The sequence below is a fragment of the Schistocerca nitens genome, chromosome 2 (genome assembly GCF_023898315.1).
Source record: "Schistocerca nitens isolate TAMUIC-IGC-003100 chromosome 2, iqSchNite1.1, whole genome shotgun sequence".
In the NCBI taxonomy this organism is placed as follows: Eukaryota; Metazoa; Arthropoda; class Insecta; order Orthoptera; family Acrididae; genus Schistocerca; species Schistocerca nitens.
The window spans coordinates 737,570,201-737,598,138 of record NC_064615.1 but is presented as its reverse complement, the minus strand read 5'-3'; the positions used below and the strand labels follow the sequence as shown (position 1 = coordinate 737,598,138).

Below are 27,938 nucleotides of genomic sequence, written 5' to 3'. Positions count from 1 at the left end.
CTCAAAGCTACCCATTCTTCTTCTACTGTATTTCTTTCCCCCATTCCTGTCAATTGTTCCCTTATGGTCTCCCTGAAACTCTGTACAACCTCTGGTTCTTTCAGTTTATCCAGGTCCCATCTCCTTAAATTCCCACCTTTTTGCAGTTCTTCAGTTTTAATCTACAGTTCATAACCAATAGATTGTGGTCAGAGTCCACATCTCTCCCTGGAAATGTCTTGCAATTTAAAATCTGATTCCTAAATCTCTGTCTTACCATTGTATAATCTATATGAAACCTTTTAGTATCTCCATGGTTCTTCCATGTATCCAACCTTCTTTCATGATTCTTGCACCAAGTGTTAGCTATGATTAAGTTATGCTCTGTGCAAAATTCTACCAGGCGGCTTCCTCTTTCATTTCTTAGCCCCAATCCATATTCACCTGCTACGTTTCTTTCTCTTCCTTTTCCTGTCCTACAACACATCTTTATTAATAGTCCATGATAAGTGAGAGCAAAACACACAAAATTGACTATTTATTTTAGCACACAAAAATGTGTTTAGTAGTCTGCCAACTCATTGGCTTCCATAGGTCATGCACAGCACACTTTTTTTATTTACAATCAAATTCCACTGAACAGTCTCAAGTGTCATTGCTGTTTCATTTCAGTGCTTCCAGTGGATGTAAAACAGCAGCGGTTGTGAATCAGATGCAATAGTCACTTATTGTATGCCAAAAGATATTGATGTCATTATTTTTGCCTTATTAAGCTGTCATAACAGTTAAATATTCACCAAATCCTAATCATTATACACATTTCTCCTCATTTCCTGAATTTGTAGTTCACCAGCAAAAATGCAGCAAATAAATTAAAAAAGGAAGGTAAGACATAAGTAAAGGACAATTAAATAAAAATAAAAATAAATCTTTTTACTATGTCTAAAGGTACAGAACAATGTGGTCATTCATACCTGTGAACAAGAATTGGTAGACAGTATGGCTGCTCACGAGTCTGTGACTTGGTACACACATGGTAATAATTAAGTGCATAGAGTGATGACATGATTTGTCAGTATTCCTCCAAAATTATGTGAACATGAGGCAGTTGTATCTCTCTGACAACTCAGGTTGAAAATAAGTAAGTGTGCTTTATGATGCAATAAGCCTTCAGCATTTTGTGTGACTCGGAGAGTTTTGTTCAATTCAAGGGTGCAGACTGGTTCTTTTAGTAAATGACTGCACTTCACTGATACAAGTCTTAAAACTTCATTGGGGACATGGTTACCAGGACTTGGAACCAATGAACCCTGATCTGTGAGTATTAACTTCAGTGTATGCTATGGGATTTAATTATGTCATTGGCTGTAAACTTTCTACGGTTTCCTAAAACATCCAAGATCATTGAAGAATAAAGAATGTAAATAAATTGGAATCCTTAGGTGCTTACTGGTAAATGCATGAAGAGTCATTGGGAATGGGTGCTTACCTGTTCTCTTGAAACAGATTCATTTCAGTGATGATACATAGTACTTATTACTTCAAGCAGAGCTTGGATTGCATTAGTTTGTATCATCATATGACATTACATTACATTAAAACTATATTAAATTGCAGTAGGATACTCATTTAGAATTTAACCAGAATGCCCATATATGTTTATGTGCTAAATGCTTATGGTGTGGTAGTGATGATGATGCAGTCAGTTAAACCAGCCACAAAATCTTTTATATAGTAATTTCTGCTGTAAATAGTTCAAGTGATAGGTGACAGTCAAGGATCATCATTGCAGAATTTTACATAATCACTGTTTTTACAGTACTTTTATGGATTATACATGCAGTTTTGTCATACTTTGTGCATTAACTCTTTTCTCTGGCTGACAGCATATACATGCGGTCGAGCCGATGCAGAATCTGGTGCTATGGAGTCAGATTTGGGTGACACGGAGTCCGTGTGCGATGATGCAACTGATCATGCTGCTCGCGAGTCTGCGGCTTCTCTGTCGGGAAATGACACTGACACACTCACTGCAGGGTCACTCACTTCATTACAGCCAGAGTGTGAACAGCAGGGCCTGCAGCAGCAGCAGCAGCAGCATTTACCATCACCACCCCTACCATCCCCTCCACAACAACAACAACAACAACAACAACAACAAAATAATGCAAATGAAAGGTATGTGATTGTTAAATTCTCTATTTGTTTTAGACTGTCATGTTATCTTTTAATGGTGTGCAACTAAGAGATGGCTTTGACTGTTTGAATTGACAGTACCTCGTGGGGAAGAGTACTCTGTACATATGTAATTATTAATGGAAACCTGAAATGAGAGCTGTATTTAAGTACTATATCATCTTTCACAATGCCATGAAGGCCTATTAGAAACTAATATCACTAGCATTTGAGGAACAGTGACACTAAATTTGAAGCTTTTCCTCTTCAGCCTTTTGTTGTCAAAATATGAAAGTCTGAAGTTGCCATACTTATTGGGTTGGTACATAAATTTGTAACAGTTTTCCGTAAGTTTAATAAACACAACAGACTTTTAGTAATCAATAATGTATTCTTTACTACAGTCTGCTAACACTAGATAGCTTTTCGATTCTGAGACTGTAGAAATCACATGGTTTTGAGGCAAAGAACTCATCACACCATGTTTATAGTGTGTTTTCATCCAGAAAGGAAATATATTGAAGGTTGTTCGACAGAGAGCAGAAAAAGTGTAAATGGTGGGTGCAGAGGGATGTCTCAACCCAGCTCCTGTACAGTGTCTTTTGTCAGTCCACCAGAATGTGGGTGGGTGTTATCATGGAGTAGCATCACTTCATGCAGTCTTCTTGTTTGTTGTTCCTGGATTGGGTCTACAGAATATCTTAGTTGTTTACAATAAAGGTCAGGTGGTTACACCTCTGGGAAGCAACTTGTAGTACACCACTCAGTCACTGTTCCTCCAGATGCATAACATTGTATTCTGTGGATGTATGCAGGTCTTTGTATGGGGAGTTGCTGCTTTATTTGGGCTCAACTATTCCTTTCTTTACCTTATGTCAGCAGAAAGACACCATTTCTTGTCACCAGTAATGATACAGGATAGGAATGGTCAGTGTTGTTCATGAACCAATTGATGACAAGCAGACAGAGATGCATGTATGACCACCTGCTGATTATTATTATTATTATTATTATTATTATTATTATTATTAATTTTTTTTAGCAGTGGTACGCAAACACCTGAATTATAAACCTCCCAATTGCATGAAAATTTCTCATGGTGGTGGAATGATCACAGTACATCACATTTGCCAGTTCTCAAGTACACTGACATGAATCATTGTGGATTAATGCATTTAAACATTTCATAAAATCCCGAAGATTCTCCTGCTCATGGAAAGTCACTAATATCAAAACAATCCCCCTTACAATCAGAAAATCATTTCCTTGCCATGCTCTATCCAATGGCATTATACCTATACATGGCACAACTGTTTCTGTCTACCTCCACTGCTGTCACCCTCTATTGAGGAGTATGTTGGAAATGTTCTGATTCCTCCACTCAGCATTCCATTTTCTAACATCCACAGCTGCACTCACTATCTGCAAATGACAAAATGACAAGTAAACTCAAACAGCAACAATTAACTACAAATAAAGAAAGACAATTGGTAAATAAATCTGTAGCAGTCAGAATACCAGCAGGTAAATCAAAAACTCTACAAACTTAATCAACTTCATATTATTTGATATCTTTTGGTTTGAGACTTATTTAATTAAATATTGAGACAAGACATGGAGACACAGAATGGTATCTTTATGGGTTCCAGAATTTTTACAGTAATTTATTGAAGGTATCAACTCTGAAAACATTTTATGTACAAAAGAAATGCTAACCAGTGTTAAACATAAAATTAAAATCACCCAAGTAATTGGCTGGAACATCTAGTCATGCCTGTGCTCCTGTTCTGCCCGTCAGTCATTGTTAAATATCAGTATCTTATTTCCCTTGCTATTAACTGGAAATTAGTATCACGCTTAATGGCATTTCTGCTTTGATAAATATGTGGAGCCCATGCTTTTGTCCTTAGATTTGTGTACTCTGTTTTAGATTTGTAGTGGTTCTTATCTAATTAGCAGGTACCACTAATTACTAGATTGAAATAATTTCAACCTATTGTAATATGAGTAACTTTCTTGGGGCATGCCGTGATTTTTACTAGAGTTTATGTAAGAATACAATGGAACTAAAATATTTTACATACTTACTTTTAATTTGTTTTTTCAGTTTATGCTTTCCATTGGCTTAGAGAATAAATCCCAAACGTGTGGGAAGGGGGGGGGGGTGCTGTGTTATTTAGTTCCTCTTTCATCTCTAGTCACTATCATTTACATTTTTGAAAAGGAAGGGGGGGGGGGGTGAGTTGTGCTATGTTTGAGTCAATATTAAACTGTAGGCCCCTTATACCTGGCTGGGTAAGTCAGTTCAGAGGTTAAAGGAAGGCAATGGCATATACTGCCTTTGGACGGACCACAACTTGTTACATAATGTGCTGTTTACACTGATAATAGAGTTAAGGACAGCTATGCCTCACTGATTTCTCAAAGTTGAAAACATTTTGTAGGGGTCAGTAGATGCATGCCACGATGCCTGACAACTTGCTTTTGTTAACATGTTTGAATTTTAAAACCTGTTGTACTTAGTTGCACTACATTTTAAACATCTTCTAATATCCATTACTATTAGAAGTGAAATCTAGTTATGATAACTGGCTTCGCACATCTAAAAAGAACAGTTTTCACTGTCGGCGTTTTTATAAGCCATTTAGCAACACTCTCACATTTGAGAAAACACTTAACTATTCTTGCAGTATCCAAGAGCATAGTTTTGTCATGCAACCCTCCTAGCAGGACACTGATTAGTTGCAGTGGCTACTATATGAAGACAAATATTGAATGAAATTGTTAAGTTGCTTTATTGCAGTGGTAATATATACATTTTGTTACTCAGCAGTATTCAGAACAGTATTTGATGTAATCAATATTTAGAAGTTTTAAGGTGAACAGTGATGTGTGAAGACACACACAGCATATTGTGAAATTGTGAAGCAGTACATCAGCTGTAGCTGCAGTATTCTACTCCTTGTTTGTGTATCCATCTGCAATCCAGTGCTTATAGTGTACAGTGAATGACTTTTCTTCTTGCAAAGCATTGTATGGATTTGATTTTTAAATTAGTTTTAAGGTAGTAAGATGGTGTGATATAATAAGTATGTCAGGTTTCAGAAAGTGTACATACTATTCTAACACCTGCAAATAAAACTGGTAGAACTGGAACTGTGAACTGACTGAAGTAACATGCCATAGTAGATGTAGCCTCTTGCCCCCCCCCCCCCCCCCCATCTACACACCTCTCTCTTTCATTGTAAATAATGTCTAATGTCTGTCTTGGAAAAAGAAAAATCCCTAGAAAAGATGTAACATCATAACGGTTGCGTCAGATATTTCGTTTTTTTTTTTTTTTTCTGTTGAAGTTTTTTTAAAGTCTCACTACTTGTCTTTTTATTTCACTGGCACATTTGTAGATATATTTTGAATTTGCACTCCTTTTTGAATTGCCTATATTTTTATATCTCTGTTTTAAGACTTTTCTGTACACATGATTTGCCTGTTTTTAACTCAGATCAATGTAATTTCATTTGCTTTCAGCAGTCAATGGATGACTTACTTCTGTTTCCCTCCCGTAACTGTGGGAATAATGTCTGCATACATCTGTAGATATTCAGAGACTCATTTCTTGGGTATACAGTTATGCTAAATAAGAAACTGAATGTGATAAATTCCACAGCCAATTGCATTCATTGTTTAATGTGTGTTTGCCCACACAGAATATCCCTCTTTGTTACAAAAAACTGTAAACACTTAAATACAACTTTGTGTGTTGCTGTTGTTGTTGTTGTTGTTGTTGTTGTTGTTGTGTGTGTGTGTGTGTGTGTGTGTGTGTGTGTGTGTGTGTGTGAGAGAGAGAGAGAGAGAGAGAGAGAGAGAGTTGGTCAAACAAATGAGCTTATTTGTTCACTGATTTAAAATAAATAAAACTTTGCTGTGAGTAGCCTGCTTTCTCATGTGCTGGAGCTGTTATTATTGCTGAAAGAGCTTAAGTTGTTTCTATCAAGGAAGCAATCAAATAGGGTAGAAAATTTCTGACTGTATATTGTGGAGGGTCTTGTCCAGTTACATGTGAGATGTTTCGCAGATTGGCTTTTTCATGCTGAATGTTACTACTTTTGCTGCTGCTTTGAGTATGCTTCCTGCATTGACAAATAATTTATTTTCAATGCCCTACATAGCAGAGACGCTGAGTTGCAGCTCAGCATCTCCACTATATGGTGAGTAGCAGCTATCCTTTTCATAATATTGTTACATTCCATCCTGGTTTTTCCATTGTTTTATTTTCAATTCCGTTTTATGTAAAATAAATGAGAAAATTGATTTGGGTCAATTAAAGTACTGTGAAAGATGCTATATCCGGAGTTGTGATTGGGAATGGAAACACATTTCAGAATTTTTGGTGAATAGAAAAAATTACCACAGCCAAACAGGGAAGATGCTGATGTATACACAAGCAACCAATAAGTAATGCAACACATTTTTTGCTGAAAGCTGGTTGATTTTAATCAGGATTCCAATATAACATATCATTCCCCACTCTTCTGGCAACAAAAATTTATTTTTCAACAAAATCTCTGTTCAATGTGATGGCCTTGTGCCACCTTACTGGGAGGGCCTGTAGGCCCACGTGTTACCACTCTACTGATCAATGTCGGAGCCAACATCTTGATTTACCAATAACCTCCCCCATCACCCATTTACTGCTTCCTCCACAGTGCATCCTTCATTGAGCCAGACAGATGGAAGTCTGAAGGTGCGAGATATGAGCTGTAGGGTGGATGAGGAAAAACAGGCCAACAAAGTTTTGTGAGCTTCTCTTTGGCGTGCCGACTTGTGTGAGGCCTTGTGTTGTCATAAGCAGAACTTCATTTGCATTTTTGTGGTGACAAATACACTGAAGTCATTTATCAATTTCCTCAGTGTAGCACAATATATTCAGAGTTGGCTGATGCACTATGAGAGAGGACACCAAACAGAATAACCCTTTCAAAGTCCCAAAAGACTTTACTAGCTGAGGGTGTGGCTTTGAACTTTTTCTTCAGAGGACAGATGGTGTGACACCACTCCATGGAGTGCTGTTTTATTTCTGGTTCAAAGTGATGATTCCATGTTAATGCCTGTGATGATGTTCAACAAGAAATTGTCATGATCAGCCTTGTAATGTGCAAGCCGTTCTACACAGATGGTCCTTCATTGCTTTGTATAGTCTTCTATTAGGCTGTGAGGAACCTAGCGGGGCAAACAGCTTTTAGTACCCCAACTGGTGGGTGAGTGCGTCAGCACTACCAACAGAGATGTCCAATTGTGCAGCAAGGTGTTTGATTGTTATCTGCTTATCACATCACGTGAAAGTATCTGCATGTTCCCACATTGCAGGAGTCACAGCTGTGTGTGGCCGCCTGAAACACGGGGGTCAGATAGGGTTGCACAACCTTGCTGCAATGAGACACCTTGCCCACCGACTCACCATGCTTTCATTCACTGCCAGGTCTCCATTAACATTCTGCAAGCACCTAAGAGTGTCTGCAGTGCTCTAATTTTCTGCCAAAAGAAACTCAATGACAGCTCTCTGCTTGGAACACATCTCTGTTACAGAAGCCATTTTGAAGGCTATGTATAGCACTGCCAGCTATTGGAACTTCATGAAACTACAGGGGGCTGAAGTGGGAATATGCCATGATATCCCACAACAAATTTCACATTTTACTAACTGAAACTGACTCAGAAAAAAAATTGTGTTGCATTACTTATCGAACACCCCTCATATAGTGTACATGTTAATTCAAATACTGAAATGTGGTTGAAAGGGAATGATCTGCATCGTCAGTAGAATAAATTAATATTTTGCTAACAACAAACATCCTCATGTGGACATTTCATTCATTGTTAGAAATCAAGGTTCCTTATTTACTAATGAATATCAAGGCTAGTAATCAGTGTTAAGGTGGGTAAAGGAATGATAGTGCATTTAGAAATAACAATCCTATAACACTGTTATCAATCTTTCTGCCAAATCTCTGACCCTGCAGAAGTATCAGTACTTTATAAAGACCCCACTTTTAGCCCAAAACCTAAATTCAGCCATATTGGACTTTTAAAGGATCTTGTTTTCTTCACTCATATTCTGCTATGGAAACATTTCTTCACAGTGCACCCCACTGACAAAAGCCAACCAGAACCCCATGATAGAACCTTGTTTAAAACAGTTCTAACCTCCTTCCAACCATGATCCTCCTCCCTGTCCAACAAATCATCCTCAGGTGATCTTTTAGGAATTCTTCATTTCCAACCTGGCCTCACTTTCCTTTCCTAAATCCCTCCCTAGTGAATCCAACATCACTTCTACAGAACAACCAACTATTTGTGGTGGAGTCTTTATCTGTGGGAATGATGGTAAGGTCTAGATCGGTTTTCAGGTTACAATGGTCATAAATTGTTGTGACTATGTGGCTGAGGGTCTCTACCAACTCTGACACCTTCACATACAAACCTTATAACCATAATCCCATCTCTGCAGTCCAACATGACCTCCTGCAGCTCCATGAGGCCTTAGATCTAGACAGCCGCCGTGACCGAGCGGTTCTAGGCGCTTTAGTCTGGAACCATGCGACTGCTATGGTTGCAAGTTCGAATCCTGCTTCGGGCATGGATATGTGTGATGTTCTTAGGTTAGTTAAGTTTAAATAGTTCTAAGTTCTAGGGGACAGATGACCTCAGATGTTAAGTCCCATAGTGCTCAGAGCCATTTGAACCTTAGATCTATCCCAAAACACGACACTTGAATCCATATCCCTCTTCAGACCAGCTACCCCTTCACCCACTTCTACCTTTTACTCTACACCACAACCTCCCCCCCCCCCCCCCCCCCCCCCCCCCGGTGTCCCTACTGGTTATCCTGTTGTGGCTGGGTACAGTGCTCCCACTGACACTCCAAACTGTTGTCTGTTACCTCCCATCTGACATTCAACACACAGATCAGTTTATTCACTGCATTTTCACAGTTCCTGTCCTTTTACCACCAGACTCCTGTCCCGTTACCACCATCTACATCTACATATATACTCTGCAAGCCCCTGTATGAAGCATGACAGAGGGTATCCTGTCTCAATACCTGTCACTTCATTTGCTGTTCCACTTGTAAATAGAATGAGGGGGAGAGCATCTGTCTGTATGTCTCCATACAAGCCCTAATTTCTCTCATCTCCATATTGCTTATGTGAAATCTATGTTGGTAACAGTAGAATCATTCTGCCATCAGCTTCAAATGCCAGTTCTCTGAATTTTCTCAATAGCGTAATCAAAAAGAAGGTCCCTTCCCTTCCTGAAGCAGCTCCATTATATTTGAGTGTTGTTCAGACCTACTGGTAACAAATTTAGCTGTCCCCCTCCAAATTTGTTCGATGTCTTCCATTAATCCAAATTGGTGCAGATTCCAAACACTCGAGGAGTACTCAAGAATGGGTTACACTAGTGTCCTATATGCAGTCTCCTTTACAGATGAACCACACTTTCCTAAAATTCTCCCAGTTCCCCCCATTAATTTAAGTTTCAAATGTCAAATTTATAAACAACTTGTTATACTGCCATCTATACTCCTTGCACCATCTTAAGTCAACTTATTTATGGGCCATCTGGAGGAGGAGGAGGAGGAGGAGGAAGAGGAGGAGGAGTCGTCCTTCTTACCAACTCAGCACCTGAAACCCTGTCTAGTTAAGATTCATGATGACATTTTCATGATATAGTCCCATGGCAGGGACAAGCTTTGCTCTTTTGTCAATGTCTACTCCCAAATCTGTTTCACCTGGTCTTCCTCAAGTTAACAAGCCACATCGATATTCATCTCAGATGGCTCCATAAATATTTGTTCACATCAAGCATACCAACCACCAACGGTATCTCCAACTTGATAGCTGTCACTTGTTTCATGTGAAAGTCTCTTCCTTACTACACACCACCTGTAAACAGTGCATCTGCAGTGGGTAGCAGAAGTTGCTGAATTATACCAAGAACCTTACCAGAGATTTGATTGACAAGCAATATCCCGTCCAGCTCATCCACAAACAGATTCCCTTTTTGGTGCCCACCCAATCTATCCCCATACACATACCAACCACCTCCTACCACAGTCCACTCAAAAGAATTTCTTACTCAATAAAAGACAGGGCCATATGTGAAAGTAGCCTTGTAATATATCAGTGTTATGAAAAGGATAGTTTCTATTCACCATATAGCGTAGATGGTGAGTCACAGATAGGCACAACAAAAAGACTGACAGAAAGTGGGCTTTCAGCCAACAAGGCTTCATCAAAAATAGACAAGACACACAGACACGCATGCACAAATGCAACTTGCACACACATGACCACAGTCTCTGCCAGTTGAAGCCAGACTGCAAGCAGCAGTGCATGATGGGAGAGGCAACTGGGTGGTGGAGGTAAAGAGGAAGGTGGAGCAGAGCAGCAATGGGGAACAATAGCAAGGTAAGTGTGGGGTCAGGGAAGTGCTGCTTGTGGGAGTGTACAGAGATGAAGTGAAGAGAGGGTAGACAGAGGGCAGGGGGAGGGTGGGGCTATATGGTGAGTAGCAACTACCCTTTTCATAATATTGTTACATTCCATCCCCAATTTTATATTGTTTCATGTTATATATCAACAATATTATGAAAATGATAGATTGCTCCTCCCCGTAAAGATGACATGTTGCGTTGCAGATGCGCACAGCAAAAAGGCTGTTAGACACTGAGCTTTCATCCAAAGTCTGCCTCATCATAAAGGAGGGACACACACACACACACACACACACACACACACACACACACACACACACACAAGGAAAAACACCTCATGCACACATATCCATTATCTCTGGCCTGAGCATGACAAGTAACAAACTGTCTACTCACATGACTTCAACTACCTCATTAATGGGCCATTTGGGTACACCCTCCCAGTACAAGTTTCTCTGAACTACGCAGGTGGGAAGTCTCTCCAGCATATCCTGCTTTCTTGCAGTCCCTCTGGCCGAATCCTCTGCTTGCCTATTACCCACAACCTTACCTTACCTTACCTTTCCCCATCTTTCTTCTCTCTGCACCATTCCTTTCCTGTCCAGATTATGTATTGCCTTCTCTCACAACTCTTCCTCCATCTCCCTACCTACCTCCCCATGTGGGCATTCTCTCACCCTGTTTCTCCCTCCCATCACTTCATAAATTTCGTGCCCATACAATGGGAATATTTTTCATGTAATTTGTCTGTGGATAGGTAACGTGTAACATCCTCTGTCTGATCTCATATTGGCACAAGAAGCAATTGCTCTCAAAAAGTTGTATGGTTATTTTTGTGAAAATGAGTTTATATATGCTAGGAATGGACATTAGATTTAGCTTTTCAAATGAAGGTTTGCAGTGTTGTTTGTTTTTTATTCCCACGAACGCTTAAATGACCTTTTTCTGTAGTCTGAAAGTTTTGAGTAGATTAGTTATCTCAGAAAGTTATGCTATATATAATGACTGGAACAAAATATCCAAAATAAACATAGCACACAATGTTGTTACACCTATATTTGAAGATGGTAACTGTTCTCGAAAGAACAGATACCATTGATGACCGTGCAGCTACTCTAAAATAAATGATAATTAATTGAAACCCTCAGCTGCCGACAGGTGTTGTCCATATACCTCGATGGGGACAGTTAAAAATGAGTGTCCCGACCGGGACTCGAACCTGGGATCTCCTGCTTATATGGCAAATGCTCTATCCGTCTGAGCCACCGAGGACACAGATGAATAGGCCGACTGCAGGGACTTATCCCTTGCACGCTTCCCATGAGACCCACATTCCCAACTGTCCACAATCGATACACGGGAAGCGTGCAAGGGATAAGTCCCTGCAGTCGCCCTATTCGTCTGTGTCCTCGGTGGCTCAGATGGATAGTGTGTCTGCCATGTAAGCAGGAGATCCCGGGTTTGAGTCCCGGTCGGGGGGCACATTTTCAACTGTCCCCATCGAGGTATCAACAACACCTGTCGGCAGCTGAAGGTTTCAATTAATTATCAATTGTTACACCCAGCTTGACAATGTGAAACAATTTTTGGGATGCTGTTAACATCTACAACAAAATGTTGAAGATGTCTTCCAATACTCCTCTTACTCATCATTGTGGACCAGACTTAGCATAAGCACACGTTCATATGCAAAGGGTGAACAAGTGGGTTTTGGTAACAGATCATTTTATGCCCAAGCATGAAGGGTTGAAAAATTTATCTCTTAACTGCCCTTTGCAGCATCATCTCCAACAACTCCTAATGTTTTGCTTCAATAAAACACTTCTTAAACAAGCTTCTGAATTATGAATTCAGATTTTAGTGTTCCTTCTCTTCAACAAAGTGGCATTTGGTCAAATACATTAATACACCACCACTGGTGTCCAAAACTTAAGAGTGAATGTGACTTTCATGTGGTATGTTGCTGCCAAGTAACATAGCTCAATGAAACTTTGTCCAAACATAGAGAGAATTGTTACAGTATAGTATAGATTATAACTGTATGGGATGAACAGAATGACACTTTCATTTGTAGCCAATAATTAAACTGAAGTCAACATGATTCATGGTGATCTCATGAACACAATATAAGGTAGGGTATGGTTCTTAACCCTTTTGCTCCTACAGATGTGCTTGACATAGGCCTTGAAGTGTGCAGTGTTTTTATGGACTAAGCCAACAGTCTGTGCCGGGACCCTTTGTATCCATGATTGCTTCCTCCCTGCTGTATTACCAGTGCCAGCCTCCTGCTGCTGTGCCTAATATTTCACAGGTAGCTTGCAAAAAAAAAAAAAAGCTGTAGAATCTGTGCATTCACTCCCTCCATTCTCCATTTTGTCTTTGCTCTTGGTGCATGCTAGCACAATAAATTATTCACAGACAATTCACAAGGGAAATTAAGTGCTTGCTGAAAAAACCATTTTGATGCATCTGGATATGTTTAGAGTATATACACAAAATTAAATGTGCTAGAAATGAATGTGCTATAATACAAAATCTTTCCTTTATGTCAGAAAAATTTGATCACATCATAAAGAGATGAATCTGCATAATTTTTAATTAGCTTATACTATGTGTGCTGTGTATTTATTTCATGCTTGGGACAGATACTGCTTCATATGAAGAACCTGGTCCATCTTTTGCCAGCACACTATTTCATCTAGGAGTAACTTTAAACTTGAAACCTTGAAGCTCTTGAATTCTTTTTCCAATGTGAATTACTTATTTTCAATCCTTTCACACATCCCTAGACAACTTTCACAGCCAAAAATCGCTATACCCAAATAAAATTGTCTGAGTTACCTGCTAATAATTTTAGCATGTCATAAGCAGATGAAAATGTACAATTTTTCTTTTACTGGCATAATGTATGCTATGTAATTACATCACGTGCAAAATTCACTGTGCAACTGAACTAAAGAAAAACTTTTTTGAAAACCCATAATTGTTTTCCTTTGTGACACAGAAGTTTGAAGTTTGACTCAAAGGTACTCAAAGGGTGTCTGTAATGGTGCAAAAATGTGGCATCCTGTGACATCAGCCTTGGGTTCGACAACGCTTTAAACAGCAAAGTTTTGACATGAGAGGAAAAAAGATCAGAGCTGTTAGGTTCAGGTGATGTGTAAGATGGGCTGATGTCACATTGGCACCAAATTGCATCACAATTCTGCCTACCACCACCGTAGACATTTCACCCCTTGTTTTGACGTCTCTGCTATGAAGGTCAGAATAGTGGCACCCAGTACTGAAATCACACTGTTTTCTTATGGGTGGCTTGGAAAAACATCTCAGACACACCACTACTCAGAACTGTCACAAAAAGCTTCAAAGGGAGGTATAAAGAGTGTCAATGAAACAACCCCTTTCACTGAGGTGTTGATTCACACACATTTTGAAGTAAAAAACGAAGTTCTCTCTGTGATGAGCAATGGGACGACATCTTGACAACCTCAGATGCTGTTGACACCTCCAGGTGTTTCAGACCCTCTCTAACGACATTGTGGGCCTGCGTGCCTATCAGAAGTGATCACACTCCTTTGGAATGCAGCGTGACCATAATTTTTGCTCTTCTGTATGGGTTGGAACCACTGGGGATCATCCAAAACAATTCAACAAAATTGGAAAGTGACTTCAAGCAACAAATGGTGCATATACTTTTTCAGCCCTCCAGGTTTGTGCCCTCCTGCATTGTGATCATTGAAGGGTGCGTCATTGACACATGCATGAATACAGTGGCAAAATGCCCATCTAATAACACTCCCACCTCAGCAGTACTCTTGGTGACACCTACCCACATTTACTGAGAATTGTAAAAACGTTTCTTCACAGAGAAAACCTGCGAAGTAGCCCTAGGCACCTGCAAGCAGGCGACCACTTGACACCCCTCTGTTCCTAGTTGTCTGCATGCAGGTACATAAGGCTACTTCATAGGTTAAAAATTCTCAATAAATGTGGGTGGGTGCCACTGAGGGTACTGCCGAACTGAGGGGTCTTGAGGGACATTTGCCATTGTATTCACGCATGTGCCAATGTCGCACCCCCTCTGTGATCATGCCACAGGAGAGCTTGAAACCGGAAGACTGAAAAAGCATAAGCATGCTTTGCTGGTTCTTATCATGTTCAAATTTCATCATATGGTTTTAGGACAATCCATAGTTACTACAACCTGTATACGAGAACAAAAATTGCAGTCGTGCTGCTCCTAAAAGTGGTGCAATCATGTGCAGTGGGGTTAGAGCCCAATAATCTCACTAGAGACGAGTTGAAATTCCCAGGGGTGTCCAGCAGTGTCAAAGGTTGTTGAGAAAGTTGTACTGGCACTCATTGTACCAAGAACTGTTGTTTTTAACCAAAAATGCCCCCTGGAAAGGGGCAGTCTGATTGACGCACTTTGTCACCCACTGAGGCCTATTCATGCCAATTCTGAGTCGTGGTGTACCTCAAATCTTTTCCTTGGCCACCCATAAGAAAACTGTGCGATTTCAACTATGATTGCCGCCGTTCTGACCTCCATCACAGAAGAGTCAAAAGAAGGGGTGAAATATGGGTAAGATGGGATGTGACAATTTTCCCGTAGTGTGACACATCTACTGTGGCTTTGGTCAGAATAGTGATGAAATTTGGTGCCAATGTGACATTATTAACACACGCTACTACACCTCACATGAACTTCTGAGCTCTGTTTTTTTCCCCCTCCCCGCATGTGTCGAACCTTCTTGTTTGAAGGGTCATCGAGCCTAAGAGTGGCACCAAGGGTCACCATACTTTTGCACCATTACAAAGGAAGGTTGTAGACACTGTTAGCCAAATTTCAAACTTCTGCACTGCAATGGGAGACAGTTATGAGGTTTTGAAAAAGTAATCCTTCAATTCTGTTCTGCAGTGTAGATATAGCATCAACTTAAGCACAAAGTCTGTTTGGTGCCAGCATACTTCATTTGGAAAGATGCACCATAGTGGGGAAACTTAACTGTTTGAATACTTTTTTAAATACTCAGTATATATTTGCCATTTTTCCTTGTGTCCTTAGGCCAAAAATTGGGGTGCCTGAGTATAATTATTTCTGCCACACTGGAATAATTTCACCACATTGTAAAGTGATGAATATGTATAGTTTTTCATTTACTTGTGTAATGTATCCTGTGTATTTACATCAGCCATGGATAGATGGGTAGCATCTGAAACACCAAGTTAGTTCATTAGCCAGCAGACTACTTCATGTGAAGGAACTGTCTGAATACTTCTTACATTCATTTTATATATTTTCCAGGCTTCTTTTTGATCTGGGCTTTGGACTGGCACAAACAGTTAAAAACCGCTTTTTATATTGCCTGTTTTTTTACATTTTTGTATTTCTTTTCTCTTTCTTTTTTAAATAATTTATCCAGAAGTGTTAAATAATTTAAACTAGCAGTTTTAGTTAAAGTGGTTATTAATAACTGCTTGTGTGATAAGTCTTGAAACCGGATACAACATATAATGGTGTATTGCAAGTTTTGCATTAGTCTCTGGTATCCTGGCACATTTCCTGTTTTGCGGAAACTGCACACCTGCGCATTAGAAAATGTTTATTGGAATATTTACTCACAATAACATCTGAAAAATGTATCCCTGTAAATGGTAGGGGATTCTCATTATAGGAGTGCCTTCCTCTGCCAGCTTTTCTCTATTCTGTTGCACATTTTTCTAAAATTTGCCTAATGAGAGATAGGTGAAATGCTGCGAGTGACATTTTTTGCTCTGTAACTGACTTGTGGAGAGCATTAGTATTTAAAATGCCCATTGCATTTCACCTGTGCTTCATGGGATTTGTCAGGACAAGCAGGTCAGGCCATTTACCAAGTATTCTCTTGTTGGAAGACCTGCTCCACTTGCAATGTTCAGTGCAGTTACACATTGTCATCCATAAAAATGAGTTCATGGCCAAATGCACCCTTGGAAAGATGCACATGGAGAAATACAGAGTCACAATAATATTGACTGGTGAGTGTACCATGTTCAAAGATTTAGAGGTCAGTATGTCAATGCAACATTATGCCTTCCTATGCCATAACACTTGGACCACCAAACCGATAATGTTTGACGGTGCTTGATTATCTTAATATGGCGAGAGGTGGGAAAATGTGATGTACCTAGGAACACTGTTGTATGTGATTGGTTTGGTAGTGCAGGTGTTATTGTGTGTGGAGTAACAGTATTGCATGGCTTCCTGACCCCCCCAAATCTTCAAACACGATACGCTCACCAGTCAACATTATTGTCACACTGTACTCTTTCTCCATGTGCATCTTTTCGATGGTGCATTCAGCCCTGAGATCATTTTTATGCAGGACATTTGTGACTGCAGTTAACTGTCCAGGTGGAGTAGATCTTGGAATGTGAGGATATTCTTTGTTGGGCCTACCCTGCACATTCACCTGATTTAAATGTATTGAAGCATGTCCACATGCACCTATGAGCATCCAACAGTTGTCAACTGTGCTGGTGGAGGAATGCAATGCCCTACCACAACTATTCCGTAACAACCATGTGGCCAGCATTGGAACACATTGCAGAGCATGCATTGTCATCCTTGGTGATCACATGCTCTGTTAAGAACCCTGTCCCACCTTTTGTGATTTCCAGGGGACCATAATGAATTCCAGTTTTTTGAATAAAAGTTTCATTTCTGCTTGTCTCATAATGCATATTTCTTTGTTTCATTCTGCACTATACTTCAGCAGTTCTTTCTATATGTTACTTAGCACTGACACATCATGCGAAAGTTAACTAAAATTTTCTTGGCAAGTAGCATCTTGTTTCGTACTCTTCGCAGTGACCTCACCTCTCTACTCTCATACAGTCTGTCACTCTTCATGTCCTACTAGTTTGAGTACCAACTGACTGTTGGCACAGCGGGAATCAGCAAGGTAATGATTTGGGAACCATTCACCTCACCTCATACGGTGACCTAATTTGGGCTGTTTGTTAAAAGTGTTGTTTAATTTATACACAAATTACATCAATATCAAACATTTATAGGCAGATGTTTTATTTGCTGATCTGTTTTGCCCATTTTAATAAATATCTAATTAAAATAGTTCATTAGTTTGGAATGTAAGCTTCAGGTTCTTGGTAGATGGTATTAAGACACCAATCTTCCATTCTCATGTCTAGACTACTACCCTTGATCATGATTTCTGCTTGCCACATTAAGTGTTATTTCTCAAACTGGCAGCTGTGCTCACCTGTGTAAGAATGTTTGCTGCAGCAACTAGATCCTCTCATATACTCACGAACTCTTAATGAAAACCTTATGTAACATAATTTACTCTCTCCATTCAATCATTCAAAAATATTGTGATCAGTGTGATCATGTGACCAGAAACATCACACCTTACATAAAACTGAGAAAAGGATGCTTTGTACATTGAAATTTGGAATACAGAATAAGACCAAAATTATTTAAATGGTTTAAAGTAAACGTAGTACAGTTACTATTCTACAGAAGTGAAAACTGATTCAAACACTAGTCTGGATAAGATGCAGAGAGACTCCAGAATGATATTTTCACTCCACAGTGTGGAAGTCAAGCTGTGAGGATGGGTCATGAGTCACACATGGGTAGCTCAGTCAGTAGAGCACTTGTCCCCAAATGGCAGAGGTCCAATTTTGAGTCTTGCACACAGTTTGAATCTGCAGAGAGGCTGTTTGGATGAATATGCTGCAATGTACAAAAGATTATTTTGGTTTTTGATCCTAGAAAGTATAAATAATGAAAAGAAGAAATTAGTGTCACAAATTTAGCTATGAGATAGAGATCTAGTTGGCTTCAACCCTTGTTGTGCCTACCAGAATGTAGGACAGCCAAAACAACAGTGGAGTGCTAACCAGTTGTGGCCTGTGACAGTTAGCATCATACTGTTATTTCAAAGCCAACCTCATAATGGCCATTTCAAAACACTGACCCTTTTTTTTTATTTATATTGGTCATTTATAATATCCATTTGTATTGTAATTCGCTTGCTTTTATTTCTAGCTTATATTGCTCATTCCTCACTGATACAGTGAATGTTTAATTTCACTTTATCTCTTGCCCTTTTTCAGTAAGATATTTGTTCGCATCAACATACCGCATAGAGTTAACTCGCAAATAAATTTCACAGCATTGTTTATGCTAACAGATGTTTAGGTATGAAGGCTGAAATGTAAATTCCATACTAACTGGGACAATGAGTGTTTATCATTTGGTAATTTTTTTATCACCTGAGATGTCTGGCACTAAGCAGAAGTGAGGGAGTTGGTTATTCCTCGCCAGTTCCAGATATGTGTCTGAGTTCTTGGAGCGTTATTTGGGTGGTGAAGCTGGTGCCATATCTGAACAGCCTATAGTGCAGCAGCATCAGAATCAACAACAACAACAACAACAACAGCAGACAATGACAGGACACTGTCTGTCACAGAACAGGTACAATTGGGTCTTAATTTGGATGAAACGCCTTTTCATTGCCCTTTGTAGCAATTATTTTAGTACCAGTAACTAGTATCACTCAATTCATGTAATAGTTTTCACTTGAATGTAACTGCTGTCTGTATTCACCATAAAATAACAGCAATGTAAATGAGAATATTTAATGTTATTCATTATAAATAACCAGTCATTGATACTTATAACAGTGTAGGAATTTTGCTTAATTGTGTTTTTACTGATTTTTAAACTGGTATATAAATCATCATTTAAAAAGGGTAGATTTGTAAGAAGTGGTGGTGATGGTGATATAAATAGTAATAATAATAATAATAATAATACACTAATACAATACTAGCAAATACAGAATACACCAGAAGACATGACAATGTAGCAAAAATAATACATCAACAACTTGCCATACAACATAAACTAATAAAACAACACGTTCCCACATACAAGTACGCACCATGAAATGTACTGGAGAATGATGAACACAAATTATACTAGAACAGAGCCATTATAACAGATAAAACAACACCACATGACATCACACTCACCAATAAAAAGAAGGAATTAACACAACTAATCGAAATATCCATACCCAATACAACAAATATACAGAAGAAAACAGGAGAAAAAATTGAAAAATACATCCAACTGGTTGAGGAAGTCAAAGACATGTGGCATCAGGATAAAGTTGACATTATACCAATTATACTATCAACTACAGGAGTCATACCACACAATATCCACCAGTACATCAATGCAATACAGCTACATCCAAACGTATATATACAACTACTGAAATCTGTAATTATTGATACATGTTCAAATACCCGAAAGTTCCTAAATGCAATGTAACATATACCGTACAGTTAACAGGAAGTCACGCTTGATCAAGGTCCGCGTCACTTTCGATTTTTAACCAGACATAACGTCTGAGAAAGGAAAGAAGTACCGGTAATAATAATGCTATTTCAGGTCTTTTCATAAATATAATAAAATAAATGACTAACTGTATAACAGAGGTGAGTGATTGTTTTTCACAGCTTTTGGCAAGCAACTGTTGCATGTGTAATGCTTACTGTGATTAATTGTGCAACATTGACATTTTTAATTGTTTTATAGGCTTATTAACAGTTTCTAGCGCGTGCGTGCGCGCGTGCGTGCGTGTGCGTAATTGCATGTTATTTAAGGGAATGGATTGTAAGTTTTTGTCTGATGTTTAAGTGTCAATTTTATGTTGATAGTGTTGTTCTTTCTTGCTGTACTGTTTCCTTTTATGTATACAGATACAAGCTGTACCTGTTCTGTAGCTTATTCTGTGCTGGTTTCTTCTTCTTCTTATTATTATTATTTTATTATTATTATTTAATATTACCCGTGTACTGTATGCTGATGCATTTTAAGTTGTTCCATAGGTTGTGCTGATTCCTGCAGAGTACCACACTTTACCCAGTTATTTGCATATCAAAGTAAATAGTTCTTGTTTGTGCAGGACCACCAACCATTCAAGATCTCCAGCTGATGTGAACCCTATAAACATGTCTCTGGATTCCATGATGCAGCGTAGTCCGTCAGCGGAATTGTGTTTTACTGTTCCTCCTGATCCTCTGCTGTCACCATACTTAACAAGTGACTCTATCCTACAAAAGTTCCCTCCAGTTGGTATTCTGGTGAGTGGCTAAGCTTCAACATCATTCATTTACTGTTACAGAAAAGCATGTAACTTTCAGACTGTAGAAAAACTGTCAGTATATTAAAATTTCCAAAAGTAAGATTTATATTGGGAAATCCTGCATGAAATACAAACAATAGAATCCTATATATATAAATTTGTTTCAGTCATCAGTGTTCTCATGCCTTGTATCAGTGTAAAACTGACCAGGGTGATTCATCTCTTAAAGATGCATGCCTCTGCATGGATCCACTATACCACTATACAAATTTTAAGCAGTGGTTTTTTTTAGTTACTATGGTGACAGTGCACTATTTTGAACACCATAGTCTTGGTACAAACCACAGGTTAAAATTTGTATAGTGGATCCATGCAGAGGCATGCATCTTTAAGAGGTTAATCACCCTGGTCAGTTTTACACTGCAGCAAGGCATGAGAACACTGATGCCTAAAATGAACTATAAAAGGTGTTTTCTCCATTGCAGAAATACAAGGCATGCTTTTTTAAAAGTTAAGTGCAATTTGTAAATATGGCCATTGCAGTCAGCGATTTACACATACAAGCCGCAGCAAAACATTCAACTATGAATATGTTTGTCTTTACTTATTTAAAACAGCAGTTATTTGAAAACCATTCTGAAATGATTAGTTTCACACATCCAAAAATATGAAATTGGTCAAAATTCATCAGCAGACAAGGGAAGATTATAGATAAAAAACACTTTGAGCTACAGAATGTTACGAATAAAGGTTAGAGCATTTAAAGATGGCCATATTAGTGTTCACAATCAAGTTGTGCAATGTGGTTGATCATCGGTCACCACTGAAGACTTGGTGTAGAAAGTTAATGCAGAAGCTCAAGAATATGTAGAATGGAGGCATTGAACATCGTTAAAGAAAGTGCCATTCAGGCAAACAATTTCATCCAGAAAAATCGCATCCATTATGTTAAGATATGGGCTTGAGGTGCTAGTGTGGATTTTTTCCCCTGAGAATAAAACAATCCACTAGTGAGACCTTAATTCATTGCACTGAGCAATACAAAAAGTTGTGTCAAGTTCAACAAAGGGCTTCTTTAGCATGGCAATGTCTACCTACATGTAGCTCAACTAATGCAAGATTTCATTATATACGACCAGTAGATAGTTTAGGATTGAAGGAGACCATTCACCAAAAAGCAGAAGATTGAGTTGTTGTTAGTGAAAGAAAGAAAACTTGCTAGCTTTCAGAGTAAATCATATTTCAAGGTTGAAAAAGGATTACTCTGAAAGCTAGCAAGTTTTCCTTCTTTTGTGTGTGCCTCTTGTGACTTATATTCTAGTTTTCTGAGAGTGATCTCCTTTAATCCTAAAGTATTTATATTCTGCCAGGACTTCCCTGCAACTATTACCGTATTTACTCGAATCTAAGCCGCACTTTTTTTCCGGTTTTTGTAATCCAAGAAACTGCGCGGCTTAGAATCGAGCGCAAAGCAAACGGAAGTTCTGAAAAATGTTGGTAGGTGCCGCCACAACTAACTTCTGCCGTCGAATATATGTAGCGCTACACAGGCATGCTTTGTAGGCACAAAGATAAATACTGGCGCCAAAACCTCTGGGTCAGTAAATAAATAAATAAATAAATAAATAAAAACGTGCAAGACCAGCTTTTTTTCTCCGCCTTGAGTTCCGACCACTGCGTTTTCATACATTATCCAACGAAGTAAATACAAATTCTGTATTGTTCATCTTCGAATGTAGCAGAATTTCAATGTACTACGAAAATCCGACTGGCAAGACTGTTTGGGATGTTTGTCAATATGGCCAACTCTACGTTCTGAATTTTTTCCTACCTGTGAGAAGAGCTGGTTGCTAATAGGAACCTGTTGAAATGTGAATCACATGCAGTATTCTCTTCACCATAAGAATAATACGAATATAAACATTTTGCCATGTATTCTTTCATGTTTGCTGCTATCTCATTTAAATCCTGTCTGCCTAATAAACTACGAAACTAGAGTGAGACAACAACAAACGCGGAAGAACATAACGTATCGTGTCATGTTTATATTCGTATTATTCTTATGCCTAATAGTGATACAGTCAGAAATGGAGCTCGGCAACTGACTAGATTTTTAAATCTAAGATGACTCTAATTTCTGTGCACAATTTGATGTACTAAAGAAGCGGCCGCAAAGATTTTCAAACGGAGAAAAATTTTCGTCTAACTCTCATTCAGAACATGTTCTATCATATGCAGTCTATTATTTGGTTCTTGTTGATCATTATCAAAGAAAGCAGCAGTGTAAGTAACAACAAATAGCAGTCTCTTGCCACTGTTTTGCTAATAAGACGATTCGTCTTTTTTATTGTAAGCGGCGGTAGCGCGCACAAAAGCAAGCCATGCCGCGAGCGGCGACAGGCCTTAAACACGCACTGTCAGAATGCGACAAACAATGCATGACACAGTACAGTAATGCATTTTCAGCTTAGTGACATAAACACCTATAACAAAGAAAACGGCACTTATCAGATCAAAGCAAAATAAGCAACCGATTCAAACCAGACGAAGCACGTGAAAAAGGAGGGGTACCCGTATAAATACGGACGGAGCGCCTGACGCATATCAATGGCTACCTGGTAAAGCTCAACTGCTAAGCTTACGACTGGAACCAAACTACTGTAGCTGTATCGTCATTCATTCGACCTAAATTGTCTCTTATTACAATGGACCAACTTCGTTTCGATTTGGAGGTGCGGCCTAAAACTTTTCTCTCCGCTTGAATTTCGAGTCTCAAATTTCACGTGCAGCTTAGATTCGGGATTTTTTTTTTTTTTCATTTGTTTCGAGTCTCATTTTTCAGGTGCGGCTTAGATTCGAGTAAATACGGTATACGACTTGGAATGACGTGATCACCATATAGCACCAAGTGTGTCCTTGGACTTGGATAGAGAGGGAGTGGCAACAGGTGTGCAACTGCTAGGTGGTTGGTCAAATTATGACAGCATGAAAACATCTGTTCAATAATGGTTGACAATTTGGGCGACAGATTTTGATGAGAATGGAATTATTATTTTGAAAAGTGGTTTAAAGTATAGAGTTTAAAATAAAATTAAAATTGTTTTAAAATACACTGGCATCTAATACAAAAATGGTACTTACTTAAATAACATATGTATAATATAAATAACACCTAACATAGATTTGAGCGTAATATAAGCAAACATAAATGAATCTTTACATCTCACAAAAAAATTTTCATTTAATCCCACATTAAAAATATAAGAGTGGTTCAGCACTGCTAATTCAGGTAACAGAGGTTCATATGAAGGCGATATATGCATTTTTGTTTGTTTGTTTGGGGGACAAAACATAGATCTTTGATTATCCTGCAACGGGAGCCAGGTCGTAAGTGTTTTGATTTTGAGAAAGATGAATCACCAGTGTAAGTAAACAAAAGAAAAAAAAGCCGTGTACTGCAAAGACTTTCTGATGTTGCATCAAATGATGTGAAAGAAACTTCACAATATTTCAGTGAGAAACTTGTTCGTAATATACAGCGAATGATGTTGGTAACAAACTCCTCACAGGAAAATGTAGTGTACCAGTGCTAAGCAGAAGTCGAGAACAATAGCTCCTGTGTATCACTGTGCTCCATTGAAAGACAATGAAGCAGGTTACTGGGTGCACTTACTCTGAAGGTGCAAAGCAATGGACACTCCCTTGTAGGATTATCCTCTGCATCTGACAGGATTGTGGTAATCAGAAGTGGATCCCAAAGTTAGCATTGACTATATTCTGAAGGTGACAAGCATGTGCTCCATTGAAATACTGTGAAGCTTCAGACACACCAAAGAACACAATACCACAAAGAATCGGCTACATTTGTACAGTGGGAAAGCTTTTAACAGCACAATTTTATCACCTTTTTATAAAGGGTGTATTTTTACAATTCTGCAAGGCAAATGCTTAATAATAATTGCACATGTATGTGTAGTGTTTTGCTCCTATGGTAGGCTCCCAGATTCACAAGAAAACTAATGCCTCCATCTACTTGCTGCAAGAATTACTATTTCTGAGAAGCGAGGGAGTTACAGGATTAAACTATTGTGCATACACATTTCTCTGGCACCTGTAATTATTAAGATTTAATGTAAGTTAATGTATAGTGTTGTGGAAACTGCTAATTTTTTGGGCATTATTGTTTCTTTGGGAAATAATAAACAGCACCAGAAGGGAAAAATGCAAAATTAAATTTTCAAGTGCTTTCTAAGAATGCAAAAATGTGGAAGTATTCCTGAGGGCATGTTGGAAAGGCAAAGTGTATTTAAAGGAAGAAGTGTGTGTTTTTTTTCCAGTGAAGTAATAATGCTTATTTTGTTCCGTTGATGTAAAAGGTGTCCGAAACCTTTAAAGTTAAAATCGCAAAGGCAGTGCAGGGTCTTAAACATTGAGATGATGAGCTAATGGTTGGAAATGGATGAGTTTCTCACTGACATAAATTACTTACTCTTTATAGCAACAATTTAAGCTCAGAACGGTTCACTGAATTTTGCTGCACTGTTGCACAAAGAGATTGGTAGCAAGGAACCTATTAATTAATTAGTCTTCAGTTTCTACTGGGGTTTTGTACACCAACAGTGTTTTATAATCTCATAGGAAAAGAAATCGTGGGGGATCCAGGAACCTTGCAGACAGTTGGAAGAGTATCTCACTTTCCAATTCAACAATTTGTATAATACTATTGAAGTGAGACGGTACAGTGTCTTTTGAAAACCACATTCTCTCATGGACAACAAGAGATAGAATTCTACCAACAAATATTGAATTAATTATCTGAAAATTTAATTGTGATTGTACCAGAAAATAAAAATCATTTTACAAATACAGCAGTCAGTTACTTGCAGACCTTCATAAGGTTATCATTAACTGATTTTGTACAGTTCCAGCCCACAAATTGAAAGAAAATTATTGGCGGTGATCTAAGATGTGTAGCATATGGATTTTGACATAACTGTGGCAGTTAAAAACAGAATCATAGTTTAAAGAGGCCTCATCTGTGAAAGCTACAAATTGTAGGAAGTTTGGTGCTATGGCACCAGTACTGAACTGGGTAATTCATTGATAGAATTGAACTTTAGGTTGAATTATTTGGCACCATTGTTCACACACATTGTTTATAATAGTGGTCTAATTGTTGCTCCACCTCCACCTCACGGTACTTTATGTAGAGTACTTTCATGGCAAAGTTGATGGATATTGTTTACAATCCGACACCATCTTTTTAAATTCTTCTGTACAAATAATTATTTGTAAAGAACCTTACCCATATCTGTGGCTTGAATAATCCAATTTCATGTGAGTTTCTATCTGGAGCAATAAATTTGTAGCACTTAGGGAGATACATGTTGGATATGAAACATGGCAAGTTGGAACTATTCCCTTCGGTATTGCTCTGCTCCTTTTGACAGCATTTTTTCCCTTTCTTTCAGCTAACTGTACTTCCACAAGTATGGTATATGAAATGTACAGACTCATAATGATAAATTTTTTATTTACATAGTACTTCATGCAGTTTTGTATCTTGTGCCAGAATTTACCATGATGATAGTGGTATATTTAGTAGTGTTGAAAACTTTATTAACTAAAGAAAATTGATAAATTGGTACAACAAGGTGTAATGGTGAAATCAGAGTGAGCTAATCAGTGGTTGAAGGATTACTGTCACAACTAATTAGGAAGCCTTGAGACCATTCTTTCTAGTAATGTGTTTCAGTTTTCTGAAAACTTATTTATGTAAAAGATACAGATTAGACACACCCAAAGTTACTTTTGCCATTGAACCTTCTTACTTGTTTAATTCCATGATTTCATATTATAGTTTTGTAGCTCTAATTTTTCCTAACTAGATAAATCTTCATTATTCAGTTAAGCCTTTAATTAAAAAATTGCATAAATTAAATATTAAAACATGGCAACTTTACTTGTAAGTAGTGTGCCAGTCTAAATAGTACTGTGAGCTTTTGTACTTTTCTATCCAGGTAGGTTTTAGTCAAATCAAATTATTATTGGAATTTATAGATTATTTACTCCACTGAATTTTTATCCTGCAGTTTTATAATTATCTGTCAAGATTACAAAATAATATTATGCCATTATCTATGTACCAGCCCCAAGAAAAGATCTTCTGTTTGCCACCAGAATTTGTATGATCAACACCATTGTGTTCAAAAGTCCATGCAAGGTAGTCAGCCAGTTTGTATCTTCACATCCCTGATTGAGATGCTGTGTCTATTTAATACACTATTAAAACCTCTTTGTAAAAGAGCATGTGAAATTTCACCCCTATCAGACTCCGAGTTAACATCTTGCTGAAAGTGCAGTCCCAGTTCTGATTATGTTAACAGTTCTGTGACATTTGTATAAGTGGAAGTCAGCAGCTCACTTTGTAGAGTAGAGTTTATTACAACCTGCATGGTACTAGTGTCTTACTAACTTTTCTACTGTGAATAATGGGGCATGTATGTGCAAAAGATGATGATGTGTTATTTTTGGTGAACTGATTTGAAGGACAATTAGGCTCATGATTTGGAGGACAATTAGGTTCACTGTCACTAAATGAATTGACCTTTTGGTGGACTCACACTAGTAACGGGTTGAGGGTGAATTCAATGGGTTATAAAGTTATGTTATGTGGAAATGAACCAAGTATAGACAACAGTAACATATTGTGCAAATGAGCTACAAGTGAGTATTACTTTTGTTTATAGTGGTGAGCATGAAATAATATGTAATGTTGTTAGAGACTGATCATAACTCAATTGTGTCTCTTGGAGAAAATAAATGTGCATATGGTAAATCAGAAATCTGATAGTATTGCATTTGTTGTTGCTGAACATAATTAGAATACCCAAACAAATTTTACAGTTTCTGATTATAAACTTGCATTGCTAAACAATAATGAGAGACCACAATTTTCATCCAGATTTCCAAGCACTACATCTTGCTGCAACATATATTGAGTGCATGCCTTAAAAGTTGCTGTAATGATTAATGCTCCATCTGCAATCACCATTAATGAAATGTTAACAGTGATCAGTTCTGTCATGGACAAATCACAAACAGTTGTACATTGCTTTTCA

The 27,938-nt window shown here is 38.2% G+C and overlaps 1 protein-coding gene across 2 annotated transcripts in view; it reads left to right on the top strand.

The window, feature by feature from the left end:
* Positions 1 to 27,938, top strand: part of LOC126236952 (hormone-sensitive lipase) — a 114,268-nt gene that overhangs the window by 74,336 nt on the left and 11,994 nt on the right. The window contains exons 8-10 of one of the 2 annotated variants that reach the window (XM_049946647.1): positions 1,866 to 2,157; positions 18,987 to 19,136; positions 20,638 to 20,815. In XM_049946647.1, the coding sequence (XP_049802604.1) occupies positions 1,866 to 2,157; positions 18,987 to 19,136; positions 20,638 to 20,815 (620 nt within the window). The remainder of the gene's footprint in view (positions 1 to 1,865; positions 2,158 to 18,986; positions 19,137 to 20,637; positions 20,816 to 27,938) is intronic. The other variant, XM_049946649.1, reaches the window with a different exon arrangement.